This window comes from Taudactylus pleione, unplaced genomic scaffold, assembly GCF_031769625.1.
Source record: "Taudactylus pleione unplaced genomic scaffold, aTauple2 ptg000156l, whole genome shotgun sequence".
Taxonomy (NCBI): domain Eukaryota; kingdom Metazoa; phylum Chordata; class Amphibia; order Anura; family Myobatrachidae; genus Taudactylus; species Taudactylus pleione.
Genome location: NW_028284558.1, coordinates 13,925,200 through 13,945,582, shown reverse-complemented (window position 1 = coordinate 13,945,582; position 20,383 = coordinate 13,925,200). Strand labels below are relative to the sequence as shown.

Below are 20,383 nucleotides of genomic sequence, written 5' to 3'. Positions count from 1 at the left end.
TGTCCCCTCAACAGAACCGCATAAAGCGGAGTCATAGTGCACCTGCTAAGCGCAAGGTTGAGGGAGGGGCAGCAAAAGGCTAGACATATCCATCAGAGCAGCAGGTGTTAGGGCAATGAGCTATACTGCTGTGGAGGGCGCCGAAGCGGCTTAAACACAAGTGCCCCGAAGTAGCTAGCGCCGGAGCTTATACATTAAAGCACCGCCTCAGCAGACTAACAGCTACGCTGTTATAAAACACACGCAAGCACAGGGAGAATATACAAACTCCACACAGGGTCATAGTGGGAAACAAACCCATGACCTCAGTGCTGTGAGGCAGCAATGCTAACCATTACACAGTCTGTGCTGCCCTGTTAAATATATACAGGCTGCCTCAGTGCGACTGGCGCTGTACCTACAGTGAGAGCTCCAGCGCTTTTTGTAAGTGATAGCGCAGTCAGCCGTCTGTCACTTACCTGACCTACAGTTAACGGAGCTTCAATACACATCTCCCCCTTGTGGGGGGAGGGGCAGGAGACCCGGACTCAGCCGGCGGCGGGACCCTTTTCTTCCCCGAGCAGGAGTGAGTCAGCGCTATGCTACACAACGGACCACTCTTAATAAAAGGGGAAGTTGTTTATATTGTAAGCTGTCCCCTCTCCTTAAGAGGGAAGCGTGCTCCCTTGCAGGCGCTGGTCCGCGCTGCATACTCTTAAAAAGGACACCTCTCCTGCTAAGCAGGAGAGGAGAGCGTCAGCTGATGTCCACTGCTCCAGTGAAATGACTCAGCGCTGTGCTTGCCGGCTATTGCTGCTGCGGAGCAATAAGGGGGAGAACCCTTACAAATGGCGCCGCTGTTGCAGGACGCGCCATAAGTGTTTGTTTAGGGCGGGTCTCGACGCCGGGTCCGTGCGCTGATTAAGACAGCGGGACTTAGTAGCCACAGCAGCCCGCCTTGTGTGAGGAGGGCAAGCGCGATCGGCGCTGCTAACGAGCTCTTCTATGCAGCAGCGCCGACAGCCGCGTGGTGCACACAGCGCGGCGGAAGCCCGACTATAATAGGCGCCGCTAGATTGCATGACGCGCCTCCAGCAGCCCCAGCAACGACCGGGGCTGTAATTTGCGCCCTCGTGACTACAGCACCTGGTGACCCCCTTGACCTGGTATCCGAAGTCGGGGAGAGGGTGGTGCGGGGGCAGGGGAAAGTCGGGCCCTCCTAACAGTGACAGTGTCACTGAGCCCAGCTATACTTCCACTGCTCCTGCTAATCAGGAGCAGTGGTCATACTTACAGCTGCTGCGGCCGGGATGCTGGGCTGAGGGGGCGGAGAGGAACCCGGACACATGCCGGTGTCAGCAGTGGCGGGTCTTCTCGGGGTCCGATGACTCCTTTATGTGTGCCCCCTCCTCAGGGTCACCGGACACAGGCTGCAGTAGCCGTGTGGTGCCCTTCCCGGCGGCTCCCACGTAGCAGGCAGACTGCCACAGCAAGCAGCCTGCCTGTCCTCAGTGTTATAAAAATTTAAAAATATGAAAAAGGCTGGAGACAGCCTGATGTGCGACCGGCTCTCTCGGGCACATTCTAAAAACTGGGGCTGATGGGGCATAGAGGGGGAGGAGCCAGTCACACTTCTAAATTATTTAAGGTGCCAGGCTCTACTCTACCACCGTCTATACCCCACTGTCTTGAACTCCAGTGTCCCCTAGTGGATGAAGGAGAAAATATAGAGAAAAAGGATGATGGAGCTGGGTGAGGCCACATGTAGCCAATCACTGCACTAGCATAATGGACCTTTACAAAATGACCTGACGGCATTTTCAGTATAGATTACACCCCTGGTGCATGTGCTGAGTTACTGCAATTTAATTATACAACTAGCAGCAATGTCCCATTAGCCTTTTCCTTTATGCGCCTTTGCAGTATTCTTGCAGTAGAAGGAAACAGCTTGGATTCTATGTGCGGATATACACAGGCAGATTTTCATCCCTGTGTGGGATGACCATCCCCCAATCTGTAAATTAAAACATGTGCATAAACTTTAAGTTAACAATCGAGTCCATTGACTACAATGGGATGAGCACCTAATTACATTCATACAATTGGCGACGAGAATTACAGAGTCAAGGTGGATACACTAAGTCGACTTGACGGCCTACTGCCTGTTGCGCTGACTGAGCGGCCGATTCAGGCAAGTATGAACACTTGGCCGCTCGACATGTCGTCCTGTGGTCACAGCTGGGCGGGCAATTTGAAACTGCTCGCCCAGCTTTGACGCCAGTCCCTGCAGCAAGTGCACGGGCATACGATGGACCGTACTGCACAGCCGAGGCAATATGTTTGTGAATAACGTCGTTCACAGGCATACTGGGGGGTACACACCGCCGAGGTGTTTGATTGAAAGGCAGATAGATTGCCCAGAGTGTACCCAGCATTAATCTCACAAAAGCATAAAGTAGTAGCATATTTTTGAAGTCAGTTATTCACAAACTCGTCCATGTAATCTGATGAATCAAAGGCCAACTGTTCACTTAGAACTGAAAATGATGTTGCCTGATTAGAACCATCAGGGTGGCTGGCTGCCCTGGCAGAGGTAGGTGTCCCAATAACTGTAATATAGTTGTCTGGCCAGATTTCTGAACAACATATTAGACCGCATGTGGGTAACCTTTGCCATATAGCAGATCCAAAAACTCTGATACAATGATAAGGATGTTCATACTAAAGATATACCCAGACCCCTGTGTTTTGGTTCTAAATAATTGCTGTGTTTTGGTTAAGCCACCCTTAAGTGTTTTGGTTCGGTTTTCTTTAAAAATTGATAAAAACAGCTAAAATCATGTACCTTGGACCTGTTTTTGTTCCTATAGCATTATTAAGATCAATAACAATTTTGACCACCTTACAGGACTTGAATGTTTCGAACTTGGGGAATAGACCCGAGCCAGGACTCCATTCTACTCAGAACCCCAAAGTGAGCCTTGCCGGGACTAGGTTCAAATTGGAACCTCAAAGTATGTGTGTGTTCTGTTTTCAGTAAAACCAAAGTGCTCATCTCTAGTTCATACTGTATTCATACCTGCCACTGTCTCTCCTCATTCCAACAGAACCACACCACTGGTAGCTGATCAGAAATACCAGTCATCTAACTGGTTGCTGAGTGGGATGATGCCTTACACACATTCCCAAAAGCTGTTACAATTATTATTCCTCTACCTTATGTAGCAATTTCCCATACCCCTTATGTAATAATAGGCAGTAAGTTATTTACCTCTGTCACCATTGTTTCCCTTGGTATCTTCAATAGAATCTAAGCAGTCTATAAGCACCTCTCCCGGTCTCATTTTCATTTGTCTGAAATACAATAACAGCAAAAACACAATATTACACTTTACACTTTTACAATATTATAAGTAAGGACATACAAATACAATATTTACATATAAACAACAAAGATTCAACAACTCCTCCTACAAAAGCTTGGGGGTCAATCCAATTAGGTGCGAACTGCGAGTTTGTTTCATGGAATGAGCACACCCAAGAATTCTCCAATTCAATTAAAAATGCCTATTTGCGGTACTCGCAGCTGGGGTTTGCGAATTGACTAACAAAAGCAATGTGACAGAAGTGCATGAAAAAGTAGGGAGACCATTGTAGAAGCCCGAAAATTTATCATTTCGTTAGCAGGACCATATAGAAAGTGGTTAGTGGGCATAAGGAAAGTACTAAAGGTTTTTAAATAGAGTCAAATGGGTAATTTGTGCTTTTTTTTAAAAAATGCAAAAAAATGATAAATAGCAAACTTTTTTCATTTAATCCCAAACGAAGTTAACAAAAAATGCAAAAAAAAAAAGTAAGGAAAAAAAAAATATGGTGATTTCGGGGTAATTTGATGGCACTTTAAAATATGTAAAAGAAATGTAAAAAACATTGATAAAAAAAGCAATTTTTTTTTTAATAAAAAAAATACTTTAATTAAATTTGGGGTGCCTAAACTAACGGAAAAGTCGATTTAGGGGTAATTTGAGTCTTTTTTTTTAATCCCCAATAAAGTGTAATTATTGGAATTAAGCCAATTGAAAACTTGCAATTGTCTAGTCATTAAGGTGTTCTGCACAGTGTCCCGACATTTTAACCTTCAAATAAAGATTTTACCTTCCATCTCAGGGAGTTGCAAATGGAAAAATGCAAGTTGCTAATTGGAATGCAAAAATGAATTCACAATGTGAATTCACAGAGAAAATGGCAACTCACATCTTGCATTTCGCACCCAATTGGATTGACCCCTTAGAGAGAAATGCACATTCTGTGCCTGATTCAGAGGTGCACGTTATGTCCTCAGCCAGTGACCTGCTCAAGTCCCTACCTGTACCCTCTGGCACATTCTCTTCATTTCACCCCACAAATGAAGATGAAGTATCCACATTCTTCTCATCCTCCTACATACTACCTCTCCTCTTGATCCTATACCCTCACAAATCAGTAGAGCTCTGTGCTCATTCCAACATTAACTAAAATCTGTAAACTCTCTCTCTCTACTGGTGTCTATCCATCACTTCTCAAGCATGCAGTGATTACTCCCATTCTGAAACACAAAATTTTGACCCTCTCTCACTCTCAAATTACCATCACATCTCCCAGATCCCAGGTACCTCCATGCTACTTGAGAGACTTGCCTACACTCATCTGACACAAAGCCCACCTCAGTCAGGCTTTCGTTCCTAAAACTCCAGAGACAACTGACTAAGGTAGTGAATGCTCTCATCCTACCTATCTAATCGCTCTTTCACTGTTTGTTTTTCTGATTCTGCCTCCTCTTCGCTACCTCTACCAGTTGGAGTACCGCAAGGCTCAGTCTTCGGTCCTCTGCTTTTATCAATCTATACCACCTCTCTTGGATTTCAGTATCATCTGTACATGGATGATACTCAAATCCTCCCCAGATTTGTCACCACCTGTATTGGTCTGTGTCAGTGAATGTCTCTCTGTCATTTCATCTTGGATGTCATTTCGCACCTCAAACTCATTATATTCAAAACATAAATAATTATATTTCCACTGGCCGATAGTAGTTACTAACCTAATATATCATACACAAGACACTCCAAAAACTCTAATCCATGCACTCATTATTTCCTGCATTGACTATTGCAATAGTCTCCATACTGGTCTTCCCAAAAACAGACTATTACCACTACAATTTTGAATGCAGCTGCGAGGCTGATCTTCCTTGCCAAACGTTCATAGTCTGCTGATCCACTCTACCAGTCACTCCATTAATTACTGGTTTTCAACCGTACTCAATATAAAATACTTTTAATTACACATAAGGCTATTAACCAACCTGCACCAACATTATAAAAATATCTCCCAACCCGACCTCTCCGCTCTGCACAAGATCTGCGTCTCTCAACCACACGCATCGTTTGCTCCCATTCAAGGTTACAGGACTGTTTTCGGGCTAAACCCACTTTGTGGAATGCCCTCCCTCGCACAATAAGACTTTCCTCTAGTCTCCAAACCTTCAAGTGTTCCCTAAAAACTCAATTTTTCAGACAAGCTTATCAGATTCCAGAACCGCCCTTCATAGCTCCCTATCTAATTACATCCCTCCTTATAACCCACACATAAACTCACATATTTTCTTTCTTCACTTTCACATCCTCCTAACCCTAGGCCAACAATCCTGTGTGACTTGATCATACAGCTCACCAAGAACATCTGCAATCTGGCTGACCAAGATGTAATGTGTAGCACCTACCCTTGTGTATCAATGCCTATTTCCCTATAGATGTAAGCTTGCGAGCAGGGCCCTCTTACCTTTAGGTTTGTCTGTTTTTACCTAATTTTGTTCTATTAAAGTTGTTTCCAATTGTAAAGTGCAAAGAAACTGTTAATAAATAAACAAAAAATGTCAATGCCGCAAGCAAGTGGGCGATTTTTTCTGTGTGTGCATATGTCCCGATGGTTACCGCTGGGAGCCGCAGAACAAATTTGAATGCAGATAGAAGCAATTTTGGTTGGTGTTTCTAGGTGGTAACAGTGGAGTGGCAGTTACCCTGACACAGGCGGGCATGTTCAGACGGAGATTCTGCGCCACCTTCACAGGGCTGATGCAATCCCCGATGGTGCAGCCGATCGTGCGTATTATTACGCTCAGCGGCGAATTAGTGCTGCAGCTGGTGGTTGTCTCTGTACGAATACCATCAGCTGAAGCATTAGCATAATGGTGCAGTTGCACTATGGCAAAAGACGCAGTCGCAGCTGGTGTAGTATGTACCTCTAAATCAGGCCCTCAGTGCCATACCTGGACATTTCAGTGCCCTGTATTCATATAGTTAATAGATACTGCCATGCTTCTCATTCCCTAAAAAAAAGAAAAGGTGTGGCCAACCACATAAATAGTTCTTATTTTATTCTTGGCTGCTATAGGTACCAATGCTACTTGTAACTTGATAACTATAGGGATGATGCATAGTGAGAACTACACCAATTAAAGTAGCATGAATGATGTAAAATTGCTCACCAAATGCCCAGAAAAGCATCTGTAAACGTATGCCCCTATGTAGATATGACAATCTGGCACTTGTGCCTGCAGCAGTAAGGTAGGGAGTGTTTTAAAGTAGATTGAGTACAGTTACATCTATGAAAGCCATAAGGCATTTGAGCAAACGACTTGCGCTGACCGATGCATTCTGTGACGCTCATGAATATATAGACTTTGTGTAGGTGTCTTAGCAAAACAAAAAAAGAAGAGTTGTATCTGATGCACCAATTTAACTTGAGCCGCTAATATTAATAATATCTAGATGTACATATTGTTCAGTGAACAAATAACAATGCAAAGCAACTGCAAAACCCCAAAAGATGAGTCTCACCTTTTTTTTCTTTTTTCAAATACATTTTTATTGTGTGAAGCACCCCTCTGTTGCATATTTTTGTGTCATCTGCAAAAAGGCATACATTCCCTTTAATACCATTTGCAATGTCACCAACAAAGATATTAAAAAGCACTGGTCCAAGTACAGAACCTTGGGGTACACCACTTGTCACAATTCCTTCCTGAGACTGCACTCCATTTACTACAACTCTCTGGGCCTGATTCAGAGGCACTCGCAAAAAGCGAGCGCTCGCTCTGAATTAGAGCGGGCGCTGTTTTTTTTTAAGTTGCGGCCACCTGGCCGCTCGCATAGCTGTGGGTGACCACCCACAGCTATTGCGAGCGGCCAGGATGATGGTCGCGATGGTCAAGACCATCGCGACCATCGGGCTTGCGACGAGACCCTTGTGGTAGGGTCTCGTGGCCGCAAGCCCCAGAGAGCTTCTGGCTCTAATAGAGATGGAAGCTCTCTCACTGACATTACTGGTGATGTCAGTGGGGCCGCCCACGAACGGCAGGCGTTCGCTTGGGAACGCATCCGTTTGTGAAGCCACCCCCGGCCACGCCTACAAAACGAGACGAGCTGTCGATCAACATCGACAGCCGCCCCTTTTGTAGTGAGTCACGGGGGGTTCGCTTGTGCGCACTGGGCCACCATCGACCTGCTTGCGAGCGCTATGCGCGCAGGTCTAAATCAGGCTCTCTGTTTCCTATTCTGCAACCAAGTTCTTATCCATTTAACCATCTTAGAATCCAGTCCCAAGTTTTCAAGTTTATTTATCAGTCTGCGATGTCGGACCGCATCAAAAGCCTTACTAAAGTCTAGATAAGCTACATCTACGGCCCCCCCTTGATCTATTACTTTAGTCACCCAGTCAAAAAAAATCAATAAGATTTGTTTAGCATGATCTCCCCCTAGTAAACCCATGCTGTTTGGGATCCTGTAAATTGTTGGATTTGAGATGTTCCACGAGTCTTTCTTTTAATAGTGATGCCATTACTTTCCCTACTACTGATGTAAGGCTCACTGGTCGGTAGTTACTTGCCTTTTCCTTGCTTCCACTTTTGTGCAGTGGGATTACATTTGATCTTTTCCAGCCCTCTGGAATTACTCCTGTAGCTAGAGACTGGTTGAATAATTCTGTTAATGGTGTTACCAGCACCTCTCTAAGCTCTTTTAGTATCCTTGGATGTATCCCACCTGGCCCCATTGATTTGTCCACTTTCAGCTTTGTCAGTTCTGTTAGGACCTTTTCCTCTAAGTACACTTGTATCTACCTCATGTATATCCTTGCAACTTAACTGTGACCCCTTTCCCTCTCCTTCCGTAGTGAATACAGAGCAAAAATAACCATTTTATGATCTGCTATGGTCTTGTCTTCCTCCACAAGTCTCTCACAGGCTGTCTTCATTCTTATTATTCCACCATTTTATTTTCTTCTTTCATTTATATACTTAAAAAAAAGTTTTGACCCTTTTATTTACTAACTGGGCCATTTTCTCTTCAGCTTGTGCCTTGGTACATCTGATCACCTTCTTGGTCTCCTTCATACTGAAAAGATACACCTCTTTGTCTTCATTATTCTGAGTCGGTTTATATTTCCTAAATGCCCTCTTTTTTGCTTTCACACTAGCTGATACCTCTTGTGTAAACCATACTGGCTTCCTTTTCCATGTGCCTTTCCTAACCCTTTTGATACAATGATCTGTTGCTTTCTCTATTGCACTTTTTAATTCACACTAACCTTTCTCAAATGTGAAGTAATAAGGTGTAAACACTAGAATTATGGATTGTCCGATCAACCAATTCACCGACTGATGTACCTATTTTGGTAAGGTTGCGCAAAAAAATATTGTGCATGCACACTTGCCAATCAAACGCACAATATGTATGGCCAGAAGAACTAGTTGTGATGTCGTTTTCAGCAGTTGTTTGGCTGTCTGTACACACAAAAAGATGTGAATGATATATCTGTACGATATTTTGCATCTGCCGTACAGCACGGCTGATGCTATAGATCTGTGAAAGACGTAATTCACAGCTATACTGTGTGTACACAATGCAGTCGGTATGATTTATTGCTTGGCAGCTGTACGAATGACATATTGTCCAGTGTGTATACAGCTTAAACTTTTAAACAATCCAAGAGATAGATTTTGTTACAGTGCATTACTTTTTGGTGTACTTATTATATAGTACAAGTATAGTACATGCTCCTATTTATACTTGTTGACAGTTTTGTGTTTCCTTTATTAGTTACCAGGAGAATTACAGCAGCTTTGCACCTAATAAGATTAAGTTGCAAGGTCACTGGCTGGTGTTATAGAAAATACTGTGGTATAATAAAGCAGCTGACATATGACCAAGGGCCTGATTCAGCAAGGATCGCAACTGCGGTTACACACGCAATCGGATGATTGTTGCATCCTGCGCATGTGTATGTATTGCAGTGTGCGAACACTCCACTGCAATCGAGACTTTGACTGCAGTGACTACGCAGACCATCAGAAAGTAATTGACAGGAAGCACCGTTTGGGGGTGGTGATGGGGGGGTGGTCTGCGAAAGGCAGGCGTGCCAGTGCATTTCAACGCCGTTGCAGAGGCATGCATAAATCAGCCATTGCGATGCCATACGCAACTTGTGTACACACTGCGTACGACGAGGTTAGACGACCTATCTACCACATCGTGTAATGTGTAGCCGCTATGTCGCTGACACACATCGTCAGCGACATCGCCCATTGTACCAGACAATATTGTCAGCAGGGGCAAATGCAGCATGTGGCCAAATGCAGCATGGCCCCCGCTGTCGCGCCCGGCATCGGCAAGTGTACGCACTTGCTGATGCCGGCACCCCGCCAGGACCCGTGACACGACACATCGCGCTGGCTGGGTACACATCATGTAGTGTGTACCCGGCATATGATCTATTTAATCTATCTGTTTTACTAAAACCATATTTTGGTATATAGTAAAAGTGTATTTATAGCTGTTGCATATCAGCGACCAGGCTACCATGATCCACAGCACCGAGCATAAAAAAGGTAATAGAATCAGAGTGAATTAATATGTGGCTACCGCTGCCTGGATATTATGGAACCATAGGTCCCAACAGCATCTCCGAGTGTTCAATCTCCGACTTGTAGTCCCAAACCAGCTCCCAAATCCCATATCTCGGTCTAAGACAATCACACAGACGCCGGCCTGCACTCACTGAGATGAGATATCAAAGCGGACATCCCGGTCCTCCCACAGAGCGTCCAGGACGGACAGCATTCTGCTGCTCCGGTGTCTCCGGCCTGCTCCGACGGTGCAGCTGATGGGAACACACGGCGGAGGCGGCAGAGGTTACCCCGGCAACAACACGCCAGCACGCACTGACTGATTGGGATATGCTACATCCAACTGGGTTAAAGGTCATTTGATGATGTCAGCACCATGTGACCGGCTGGGGCGAAGTCAGTGTGTCAGAGTCAGCGCCGTTGCAGCAGCATGGAGCTGTGTGACCCAGGCTGCACACATACAGTAGCTGCATGTTATCAGGTACAGATCCCCCGGGGCCGGGAGACTGAGTTTAGTAATTGCTGTTTGTGGCGCCTGGTGTCAGTGTCTCTCTTTATACTATGCAGAGGTCAGTCTCAGGCTGCAGCTCCCGGCTCCTTCATCCCTTATCGCCCTCACTCCTCTCCCTTACACGCTGTGTCCCTGCCCTATGGCTGCAGCTCCCGGCTCCTTCATCCCTTATCGCCCTCATTCCTCTCCCTTGAGGCCCCCATACACGGTGCGATTTGCATGCGATGAGCTATCGTATGCATTCGCCCTTGAAATCTCTCTGGCAGTTGAAGTGATTGATGTTTATTCACCCAATCGATCGTACAAAATCTAATGATTTGCATAATCACTAGATAGTGTATGAACTGACACGGATGCATGTAGCACGGACAAGGGAGATACCTGCTACATGCATCTGTGAGATTGACACAGAGCACGGACGGGTCAGTGAGACCCGTCTGCTGCTGTGTATTTCAATGACACAGATGCACGCATGGACCAGGAGATCTGTGCTACTTGCACCTGTGTCATTGACCCGTCTGTGCTGCTACGGTAAAAAAAAAAACCCTGTGCACAAAAAAACAAAAATGGCGGTCCCCCTTCCTTTCCCATCAAAAGAGCAACCAGCCCCCGGCCTTTTAGTGACCTGTTGGGAGCCGCAGAGTAAACTTTAATAACCCTGTGGCTCTCCATTGACTTCAATGGAGGGAGCCGTTCATTGGCTGAGAGATGGGGGCTGACCTCAATCAGCCAATGAACACTCGGATGCGGCTCTGCAAATGCTAGAGCCGCATCTGAGTGTTTCATTCGGGAAGTAACAACCATCCTGGTTGTTTTTCTAGTGTGTGGATCGTGTAGTTTTCGTTGTTTTACCAAGAACATGGATGCCTACAGGGACAAGGGGACCACTCCAGGTAATGTAGGTGAGTGTGTATGTATGCAATAAAACTTTATTTTCATGGTGTGTGATTATTGTGTTTTTTTTAAACATGTCTTTATAGGTACCAGCGGGCCCTTAATGCCCCGCATGCTGGTACTTGTGGTTCTCTAAGTACCAGCATGCGGGGGGAGGCTTGCTGGGGCCTGCAGTTTCACTTGTAAAGACAATGTTTGCTATTCTTTATTTACACCACACAATCAACCTGGCTCCCACCGCTCAGGGGTGCTGGGGATAGCCCCGGGCTATCAGCCTGGGGTGCCCTGGAGAGGGGGGTCCCCTTTAGTGGGGTGGGGTCCCCAGGGATCCCTGGCCTGGGCTGATGCTGCGGCTGGGGGGCCCGGTGAAAGGACTCCCCTGGCCGTTGCATCTGCCCCTCGCTAGAAAAAGTCGGGTTCTGGTAAATACAGGGGAACCCTACTCCATTTTTTTTTTCCCCTGTATTTCTAGAACCAGGACTAGATCAGCAACCAGTGCAGGTTGCGCAGAATACGGGGGACTCCTACGTCATTTGTCCCCTGTATTTTGGCAACCAGGGCTGGTTCGGACAGGCCATTTTTTTTTTTTTTTACTTATTTTTTTAACCACAGCAGCACAGACGGGTCAATGACAGAGATGCAAGTAGCACGGATCTCTTGGTCCGTGCGTGCATCTGTTTCATTGAAGTACACAGCAGTACAGACGGGTCTCACTGACTCGTCCGTGCTCTGTCAATGACACAGATGCAAGTAACACGGATCTCCTAGTCCATGCGTGCGTGCATCTGTGTAATTGAAATACACAGCAGCACGGACATGTCACACGTTGTGTCCCTGCCCTATGGCTGCAGCTCCTGGGTGCTTCATCCCTTATCGCCCTCACTCCTCTCCCTTACACACTGTGTCCCTGCCCTAGTTTCATTTTTACTGTTTCATGACTATCAAAAAATATACAATATGTGTATATGTATTTATGTATGTGACTATATGCATGCACGTGTGTGTGTGTATAAATGTGTATGTATTTGTGTGTTCACTCTAGGGCCGGCTGCAGGCAGGGCGCTAGAGCTAGGGCACGCTGAAAAGGGGGCGTGTCTTTATGACTCGTCCCTCCTTTCACTACTCTTGGGGGTGTGCCCGGCACTTAAATGACATGCCGGGCAGCCCCCATGCGCCGCGGTCACTGTGAATGAATGCCGGGCGCATGCGCCCGCTATCCATTCACCGGCGGTGACCACTGCTCTGCCGTTTTCACCACCTGCGTCCTCCACTGTGGCCCGTGTGTGGAGGACAGAGCCCGCAGGCTTTTTCAGCGGGGCGCTGCCCTGGAGGGCAGGGTGCTTTCTGCCCTTCAGAAATAGGACAGGGTGCGGCGCCCCGCTGAAACAGCCTAGCGGGAAAGCTGTGTGTGTGTGTGTGTGTGCGCGCACACACACACACACAATCACTCATGTGCATAAATATTGTGACATTGACAGAATTTTAATATTTTGGCCTCTATTCACCACCACAATGGCTTTGAAATGAAACAAACAAGATGTGCTTTAACTGCAGACTTTCAGATTTAGTTTGAGGGTAATTACATCCAAATCAGGTGAACGGTGTAGGAATTACAACGGTTTCTATATGTGCCTCCCACTTTTTAAGGGGACAAAAGTAATGGGACAAACTAAACAATCCTAAATCTAACTTTCACTTTTTAATACTTTGTTGCAAATCCTTTGCAAGCAATTACAGCCTGAAGTCTGGAACGCATAGACATCACCAGATGCTGGGTTTCATCCCTGGTGATGCTCTGCCAGGCCTCTACTGCAAATGTCTTCAGCTCCTGCTTGTTCTTGGGGCATTTTCCCTTCAGTTTTGTCTTCATCAAGTTAAATACATGCTCAATCGGATTCAGGTCGGGGGATTCACTTGGCCATTGCATAACATTCCACTTTTTAGCCTTAAAAAACTCTTTGGTTGCTTTTGCAGTATGCTTCGGGTCATTGTCCATCTGCACTGTGAAGTCATTCTTGGTCATTCACCCTGGAGGCTCCTTGGTTCAGTCAGCTCCAGCATTGCAGACACTTTACCTACTCACACAGCACCGACCACGGCGGATGAGCTAATGGACACTGTCATATTAGCACATGCACACAGTGCTTTAACTTAGCAATCGGATAGCAGTGCTGAGGCTGTGGTGGGTGCTCCCTTATCAGTCATAGCAGCCGTCACTTACCATGTATGCACAGCAGCAGTGTCCCAGGGAGGAGAAGTCCCGGTGCTGGGCGCTGCTTTGCTGCTAGTTGGCGGGCAAAAGATTGCTGGGTGAACTGGACTTTGCACGCGGGTGCATTGGGCCTGCGCCGCACTGAGCTTCACATAGTAAGTGGCGGCAGCACCGGATTTGGTAAGAATGATGGGTAGTTGGAGCTCTTGCTTATAGAACACAGACCACTTACCCATGATAGTTTCCTCCCTCACATCAGTTTTAGGGGGTTGTCCTACACTGACAGCCTGTGAGCAGTGTCAGTGTTAACAGGTGGAGGCATGTAGCTTTCCAGCTCAGCGCTGAACCATGGTGCCATACATGGTACGGTTCCAATCTCAATATATGTTACAGGTTGAGTCTCCCATATCCAAATATTCCAAAATACGGAATATTTTTAGCATAACTGAGAAAGTGAAACCTTTGCTATCTAATGGTTCAATGTACACAAACTTTGTTTAAAGCACAAATTATTAAAAAATATTGTATAAAATAACATTCAGGCTGTGGGTATAAGGTGTATATGAAACATAAATGAATTTCATGTATGTACACTAACTTTTTTGATGCACAAAATTATTAAAAATATAGTATAAAATTACCTTCAGGCTATGTGTAAGGTGTTTATAACATAAATGTAGTCTGTGTTTAGATTTTGGTCCCATTCCCAAGATATTTCATTATTTTATGCAAATATTCCAAAATACGGAATATTCCGATATCCAAAATACCCCTGGTCCCAAGCATTTTGGATATGGGAGACTCAACCTGTATTAGGAAACTGTCCATTTTTTCCTATAAGTTTAACATTTTGTACTTTGCCTGTACTATTAATGCAGCGGCTGAATATATAGCCGAACACATTTTTATAGACTGATGTGTATTGTTTTAAAATTACACCATATGATATCTAATAAATGTATGTGAAATATACTACACTATATTTGCCCCTCTCTATTGTATATTTATCCAAGTGACTGGACTAACTTGCTGAATATTGGGGAGCACAGACATCCATTGTTTGAACTTTTAAATGAAGAAATCGTCTGAATGAGGACTATCTCTTTTTTTTTATGAAGGAAAACTTTTCTACGTGTTGTGAGCTGCGCCGCATGTATATGACTTTATTTTGATTACAGGAGGACTGACTATATACATGTAGCAGTATGAGAATACCTGTCTCAATGAGCTTTACATTCTTATCCATCTTATTATGACAGGTTTGTACAATCCAAAATTAACATATTCACAAATCATATAGTTACATCAATATATTTTGGAGGAATTGGGAATGAGAACGGTAGGACAAGATCTCTAACATTGCCTTTATTAATTAGAACATAATGCAAAATAACACTGGTGTGCTTATTACCTAAATATGGTACCAATAGGCAGTGGCAGGCTGGGCCGGTGGGCAGGGTGCCATCTGCCCCCCGGGGTGGTCACCGCTGGGCCAGTACCTACATTGGCCCGCTGCCGCGATCGGAGCTGAGCAACGATCAGGCAGCTATAGCCAGTCCGCAGGCCACATGCGGCCCACATCCCTGCCACGATTGGAGCACAGCTATGTAAAAGGTAAAATATGAGTGTTTAAAGTTGTGGCAGCATGAGAGGGATGCATGGCTTAAAGGTGTGCACGCGACGCAAACTAGTGTCACGAGCACGTTACAGGAGAGTGCACGTGCAGTGCTAAACTGCGGTGCTTGCGCGCCGCGAAATAGCGTGCTCGTGCAGCAAGGTAGCATTGCAGAAGGTATTGCCAGCGGTTCACGCGCACCACCACTGCCCTATGCGGATGGGGGTGCAGGTACAGTCGTAAAAGCCCATAAAAATATAACAAGTAACTTGTACCCTCTCTTGAGTAATCACAAAGACAATGTTTTTGATGCGGATGATGAACCTGTTGTTATGTCTGTCATTTCCCATGCTGTACACATGTTAGATGCTCCATCAAAACAAGCACAAGTGGTGGCCCCATCTTCATCAGTGATAGTACAGGAAGTGTTAACATCCACTGCACCCGTAGAGGAAATTGTTAATCACATACGTAGCAGTAGTAGACTAAATCCCCAGCCAGGTAACAAGGTCAAAAGAAGCAGTGCGGCCAGTCTGCATCCCATCCGGACAATAACTGTTCCGAATGGGAATGCGGGTGCGAACGGTGTAGTGCCCACAAGGGAGGTAGCAATGCATTGTCCTTGGACAAGAGCGGAGCTAAATTCCATAATGAATGATTCCCCTGATCCTAAAAAGGAATTAGCCAAATGCCAAAGATTTTTGAAAAATTTGGGTAGTGCTCACGAGCCAACCAATAAAGATTGGCGAGTGGTGTTAAGGGCTTGTCTTCCACACAATACCGACGTGAAAAAGTATATCACGGATTGCGTATTGGATGGAGATGGTCCCTTAACAGACGAGAGTAACCAAGGTAACATTACCCGCATAATAACTCAGTTGGGTGTATATTTTCCAGTAGTAGTAATTAACTGGAGTAAAATTTTCACCATAAAACAAAAAGAGTGAATCTGCAGAAGATTACTGTACCCGAGCTCTGCAGGCTATCACCCAGTACACTGGGATAGAGGATATTAAAGATCGCACTCACCACAGGGGAATGATCATTACTGTACTTATGGATGGTCTAAAAGACAATCTAAAGACCCGAGTTCTGACCTCACTACCTGGCAGGAGAGGAGTTACTGTAGACACTCATAGAATCCGCTATTGAACATGATAAAAACATCCTCAAAAAGAGAGAGACCCAGAGTGAGAAGCTAATGGCTGTTAGTATACAAGCTCTAGAAGGAATGACTGTAACATCACAGCCACCAGACACACATGCACCTGCACAGCTACACGTCCTCATCAATCCTGCATCATCGCAAACACAACCCTACCCCACTTATCACACACAGCCACAAAACCCATACTATCCACAACCACCATATTACCCTCAAAATCCTTATCCACACCCACAATCGTTCTCTACCGCTCAACCCAAACAGCAACCTTTTCACCCACCCCACTCACGAAGGTGCTTCAACTGCAACCAAGTGGGACATGTAAGTAGGAACTGTAAGGTAAAGAAGGTAGGACCCCCTAACCAGGGAGTACCTGGATATCCTCATAAGAGATATGTACAGGAAATTTCCAACAGTGGCCTTAAATGCTGTAATGGAGAGTGAGAGTCAACGCTAGGGGTCGGGTCATACCTGTAGTCTACAGATAGGTTAACGGGAAGTACTAGGGAAGAACCGGTGATGATGGTTGATGTAGCTGGTACTAAATATCCTCTTGTAGACACGGGGGCGACCAGATCAGTGATAAAATCTCCAGCTAATTTACAGGTGACCAGCGAGACAGTACCAGTAATGGGTGTAACGGGTAAAGTGCAACATTATCCTTTAACCAAATCCACAGAGGTCACTATCGGGCCATTGCATACCAGGCATTCTTTCCTCCTGGCAGCAGCAGCTCCTACTAACCTACTGGGAAGGGATTTGTTATGTAAGATGGGATGTGTCATATATTGTACCCCTGATGGTATATTTCTAGATATCCCAGAGAGAGTTGTGCATGAGGTGAGGCATATATTGAACACTCCCCAAAGGATAATGTATAACACTACTGGTTCAGGTAAAAATCCATCTCAGGTAGATCAAATGTTATCCCAAATTCCAGATTCACTTTGAACCAAGGATGGACAGGACACTGGATTAATGGTAAATGTAGCTCCCGTAATGGTAAATCTAAAAAGCGGTAGTCAAGCTCCAAAAATTCCCCAGTACCCATTAAAACAGGAGGTAGAAGTAGGGGTTTATCCCATAATTGAGCGATTATTACAGCAGGGAATTTTAGCTCCTCGGCGGCCATCTTCTATGAACACATGGTGAACGCTGCTGGAAGCCTGGATGGAAGCATCGTGGTCTGGGTCCCCCCACATACCTCTCCGATTTGGGTCAGGTCTGTGTATGCTGCGCTGTGTCCTACCAGGCCCTGTGTCTGTGTAGTTGAGTGATCAGCGCTGTTAGTGCAGGAATTGATATTTCTTTGCATTGTATGTGACTGTGCTAGCGCTGCTGCCTGTAACTTTTCTTCTGTCAGCTTTATTACTGTCCCTGTTCTTTCTGCTAAGCCCTTGCGGTGTGGTGCTGCAGGGTGGTCTCTCACCTTTTTAATATATAATTGGTGAGAGGGGTCACATACGTGGTGCCATCATGTCTGAAAGTGATTTTCCCCTCCGGCTACAGTGTACTATGTGTAAAGTGCCGTTAGCGGAGGGGGAGGGTAGCGCGGAGGGCCTTTGCCTCCAGTGTTTGTCCATGGCGCGGCCTCTTACGGTTACAGCACCGGTACAGGAGCCGCCCTGGGCTTGTTTCGCTCAGGCGCTTACAGCCTTAGTGGGCCAGTTAGCTCCGCAGCCCGCATTTACACCGATGGGTTTGTCCCAGCAGTCAGTGGTGTCGTCACCCATGCAGGGTTTCCCACGACAATTGGTGGTACCCCACAGTCTCCCTATTTCCCCGCTCCCGGTTTCTCAGGAGCCAGCGTGGGTTAACTCCCTGACGAGTTCTGTACAGCACCTGTCGGATGTGTTGCAAGGGGAGTCTGTGATGCGGCCGGTGGTGTCTCTGTCGGCTCCTTATAAGGATGACGAGGGGATGTCTGATGATGGGGAGATTCTGGATCCTTACGATCAGGAACCTCTCCATACTAATGCTGATGCTAAGTCCAAGGTATTTATTCCTGGACTTATTCGGGCGGTCCGCACAGCCTTGGTGATTGAGGACGAAGTTCCCCCAGCGGCTAAATCTAAGTATGCCTTTTTCAAGGATGTGAAGGGCGATGCCACAGTCTTTCCTCTTTCGGGTCAGTTAGTGGACCATTTAGAGGAGGCGTGGAAACAGCCTGGCAAAAGATACCAGCTGCAGAGGCGTCTGGCGGTGGCTTATCCATTCGCGGATAATTATTTTACAAAGTGGGAATCCCCTCCACAAGTGGATTCTCACGTGACCCATCTTGTCCGTAGTGCCACATTGCCAATGCCATCCATGTCCTCCCTTAAGGATGCTACGGACCGCAAGGTGGAGATCTGCCTTAAGTCCGCTTATTCCCTTGCGGGGGGGCAGCACGGCCGGCTATGGCCATTTGCTGGGTTGCCAGAGCGATGCAGCGCTGGGCGGATTCATTAGAGGCATCTTTTGATTCCGACTGTCCGGCCGAACAGGCGGAGTTGATTGGTAATCTCCGTGATTCGGCCACTTATATCAACGAGGCGGCCTTAGACATTAGTACTCTGGTGTCTAGAAATTCTTCAGCAGCGGTGGCTGCTCGTCGCACCTTGTGGCTGCGATCCTGGAAGGCGGACGCAGATTCCAAAAAGGGTCTGGAGGCGTTGCCATTTACCGGAGAAGTTCTCTTTGGTCCGGATCTGGATAAGATTGTGGCCATGCTGGCGGCAGCCAAATCGGCTTGTCTCCCGTCGGCCGCTGCTCCTTCTGGTTCTGGACCTTCATCCTTTCGGTCATCTAGGGCCCAGGGCAGGCCCAAACCACAGTCTTTTCCTCGACAGGCTGGCCCTAAGAAATCGGCCAAGCCCCGGAAGCAGGCATGGAGTACCAGACGTCCGGCCCCCAAGCCAGATGACAAGCCTGCAGCCTGACAGTCGGGGCCTCCCTTTGGGGGATCCCAGGGTGGGAGGCCGCCTGCTGCAGTTCGCCCAGTGTTGGTCGGCCACTACGACAGACACTTGGGTTCTCGAGGTGGTCTCCCACGGGTACGCCCTCTCCTTCCGGCACAGACCCCCGGCTCGATACTTCACCACGGGTCTACCATCAGACCGGAACAAGGCTACGGAGCTGCGGAAGGTATTGCACACTATGCTCCAGGCTGGAGTTCTAGTGCCTGTTCCATTCTCCCAGAGGGGCCAGGGTTTCTATTCAAATCTTTTTTTGGTGCAGAAACCCAATGGGTCATATCATCCGATTCTCAACCTCAAAGCTCTCAACAGGTCTTTGCGGGTTCCGAAGTTTCGGATGGAGACCCTACGGTCCATCATTCTGGCACTGGAACCTGGGGACCACATGGTGTCATTGGACATACAGGACGCTTACCTGCATGTCCCTATTCTTTTGCGCCATCAACAGTTCCTCAGGTTTGCAATCCGCAGCGACCACTTCCAGTTTCGGGCGTTACCTTTTGGCCTGGCGACAGCACCACGTGTTTTCACCAAGGTGATGGTGGTCATGGCGGCTTCTCTGCGGCTGCAGGGAGTCTGCATGTTGCCGTACTTGGACGACCTTTTATTGGTGGCAGGATCTCCAGAGCGCCTTCTACGCCACTTGGTCCTGACCATTGCACTACTGCAATGGCACGGCTGGATAATCAACTGGCAGAAGTCCACTCTAATCCCGTCTCGGAGGATTCTGCACCTCGGAGCCTTATTGGACTCGGAACAGCAGAGGATCTTCGTGACGGAGGAAAAGATCTCTGCTTTACAGTCGAGGGTGCGCAGTTGTCTGCTCAGCCGCCGGGTGTCTCTACACTCGGCGATGAGGTTACTGGGGCTCCATGGTGTCGGTGTTCGACATGGTGGAATATGCCCAGTTTCACTCCAGACCTCTGCAGCACCTGATTCTGTCCAAGTGGAACGGGCTGCCTCAGTCTCTGAGGTCCCAGATGATTGTGCTCACCCCGGAGGTTCGCCTGTCCCTCGCCTGGTGGTTACAGACGACCCATCTCAGCGGGGGACGTCCGTTCTGGGTTCCAAATTGGGTCCTGTTGACAACGGACGCCAGTCTTCGGG

At 46.9% G+C, this 20,383-nt stretch overlaps 1 protein-coding gene across 1 annotated transcript in view; it reads right to left on the bottom strand.

Moving 5' to 3' along the window:
• Positions 1–10,283, bottom strand: part of BBS5 (Bardet-Biedl syndrome 5) — a 38,984-nt gene extending 28,701 nt beyond the window's left edge. The window contains exons 1-2 of the mRNA XM_088474905.1: positions 10,075–10,283; positions 3,251–3,333 (exon numbers count right to left, since the gene is read on the bottom strand). Coding sequence (XP_088331031.1) covers positions 3,251–3,333; positions 10,075–10,136 — 145 coding nt within the window. The 5' untranslated portion in view covers positions 10,137–10,283. The remainder of the gene's footprint in view (positions 1–3,250; positions 3,334–10,074) is intronic.
• Between the last annotated feature and the right edge of the window lie 10,100 nt (positions 10,284–20,383).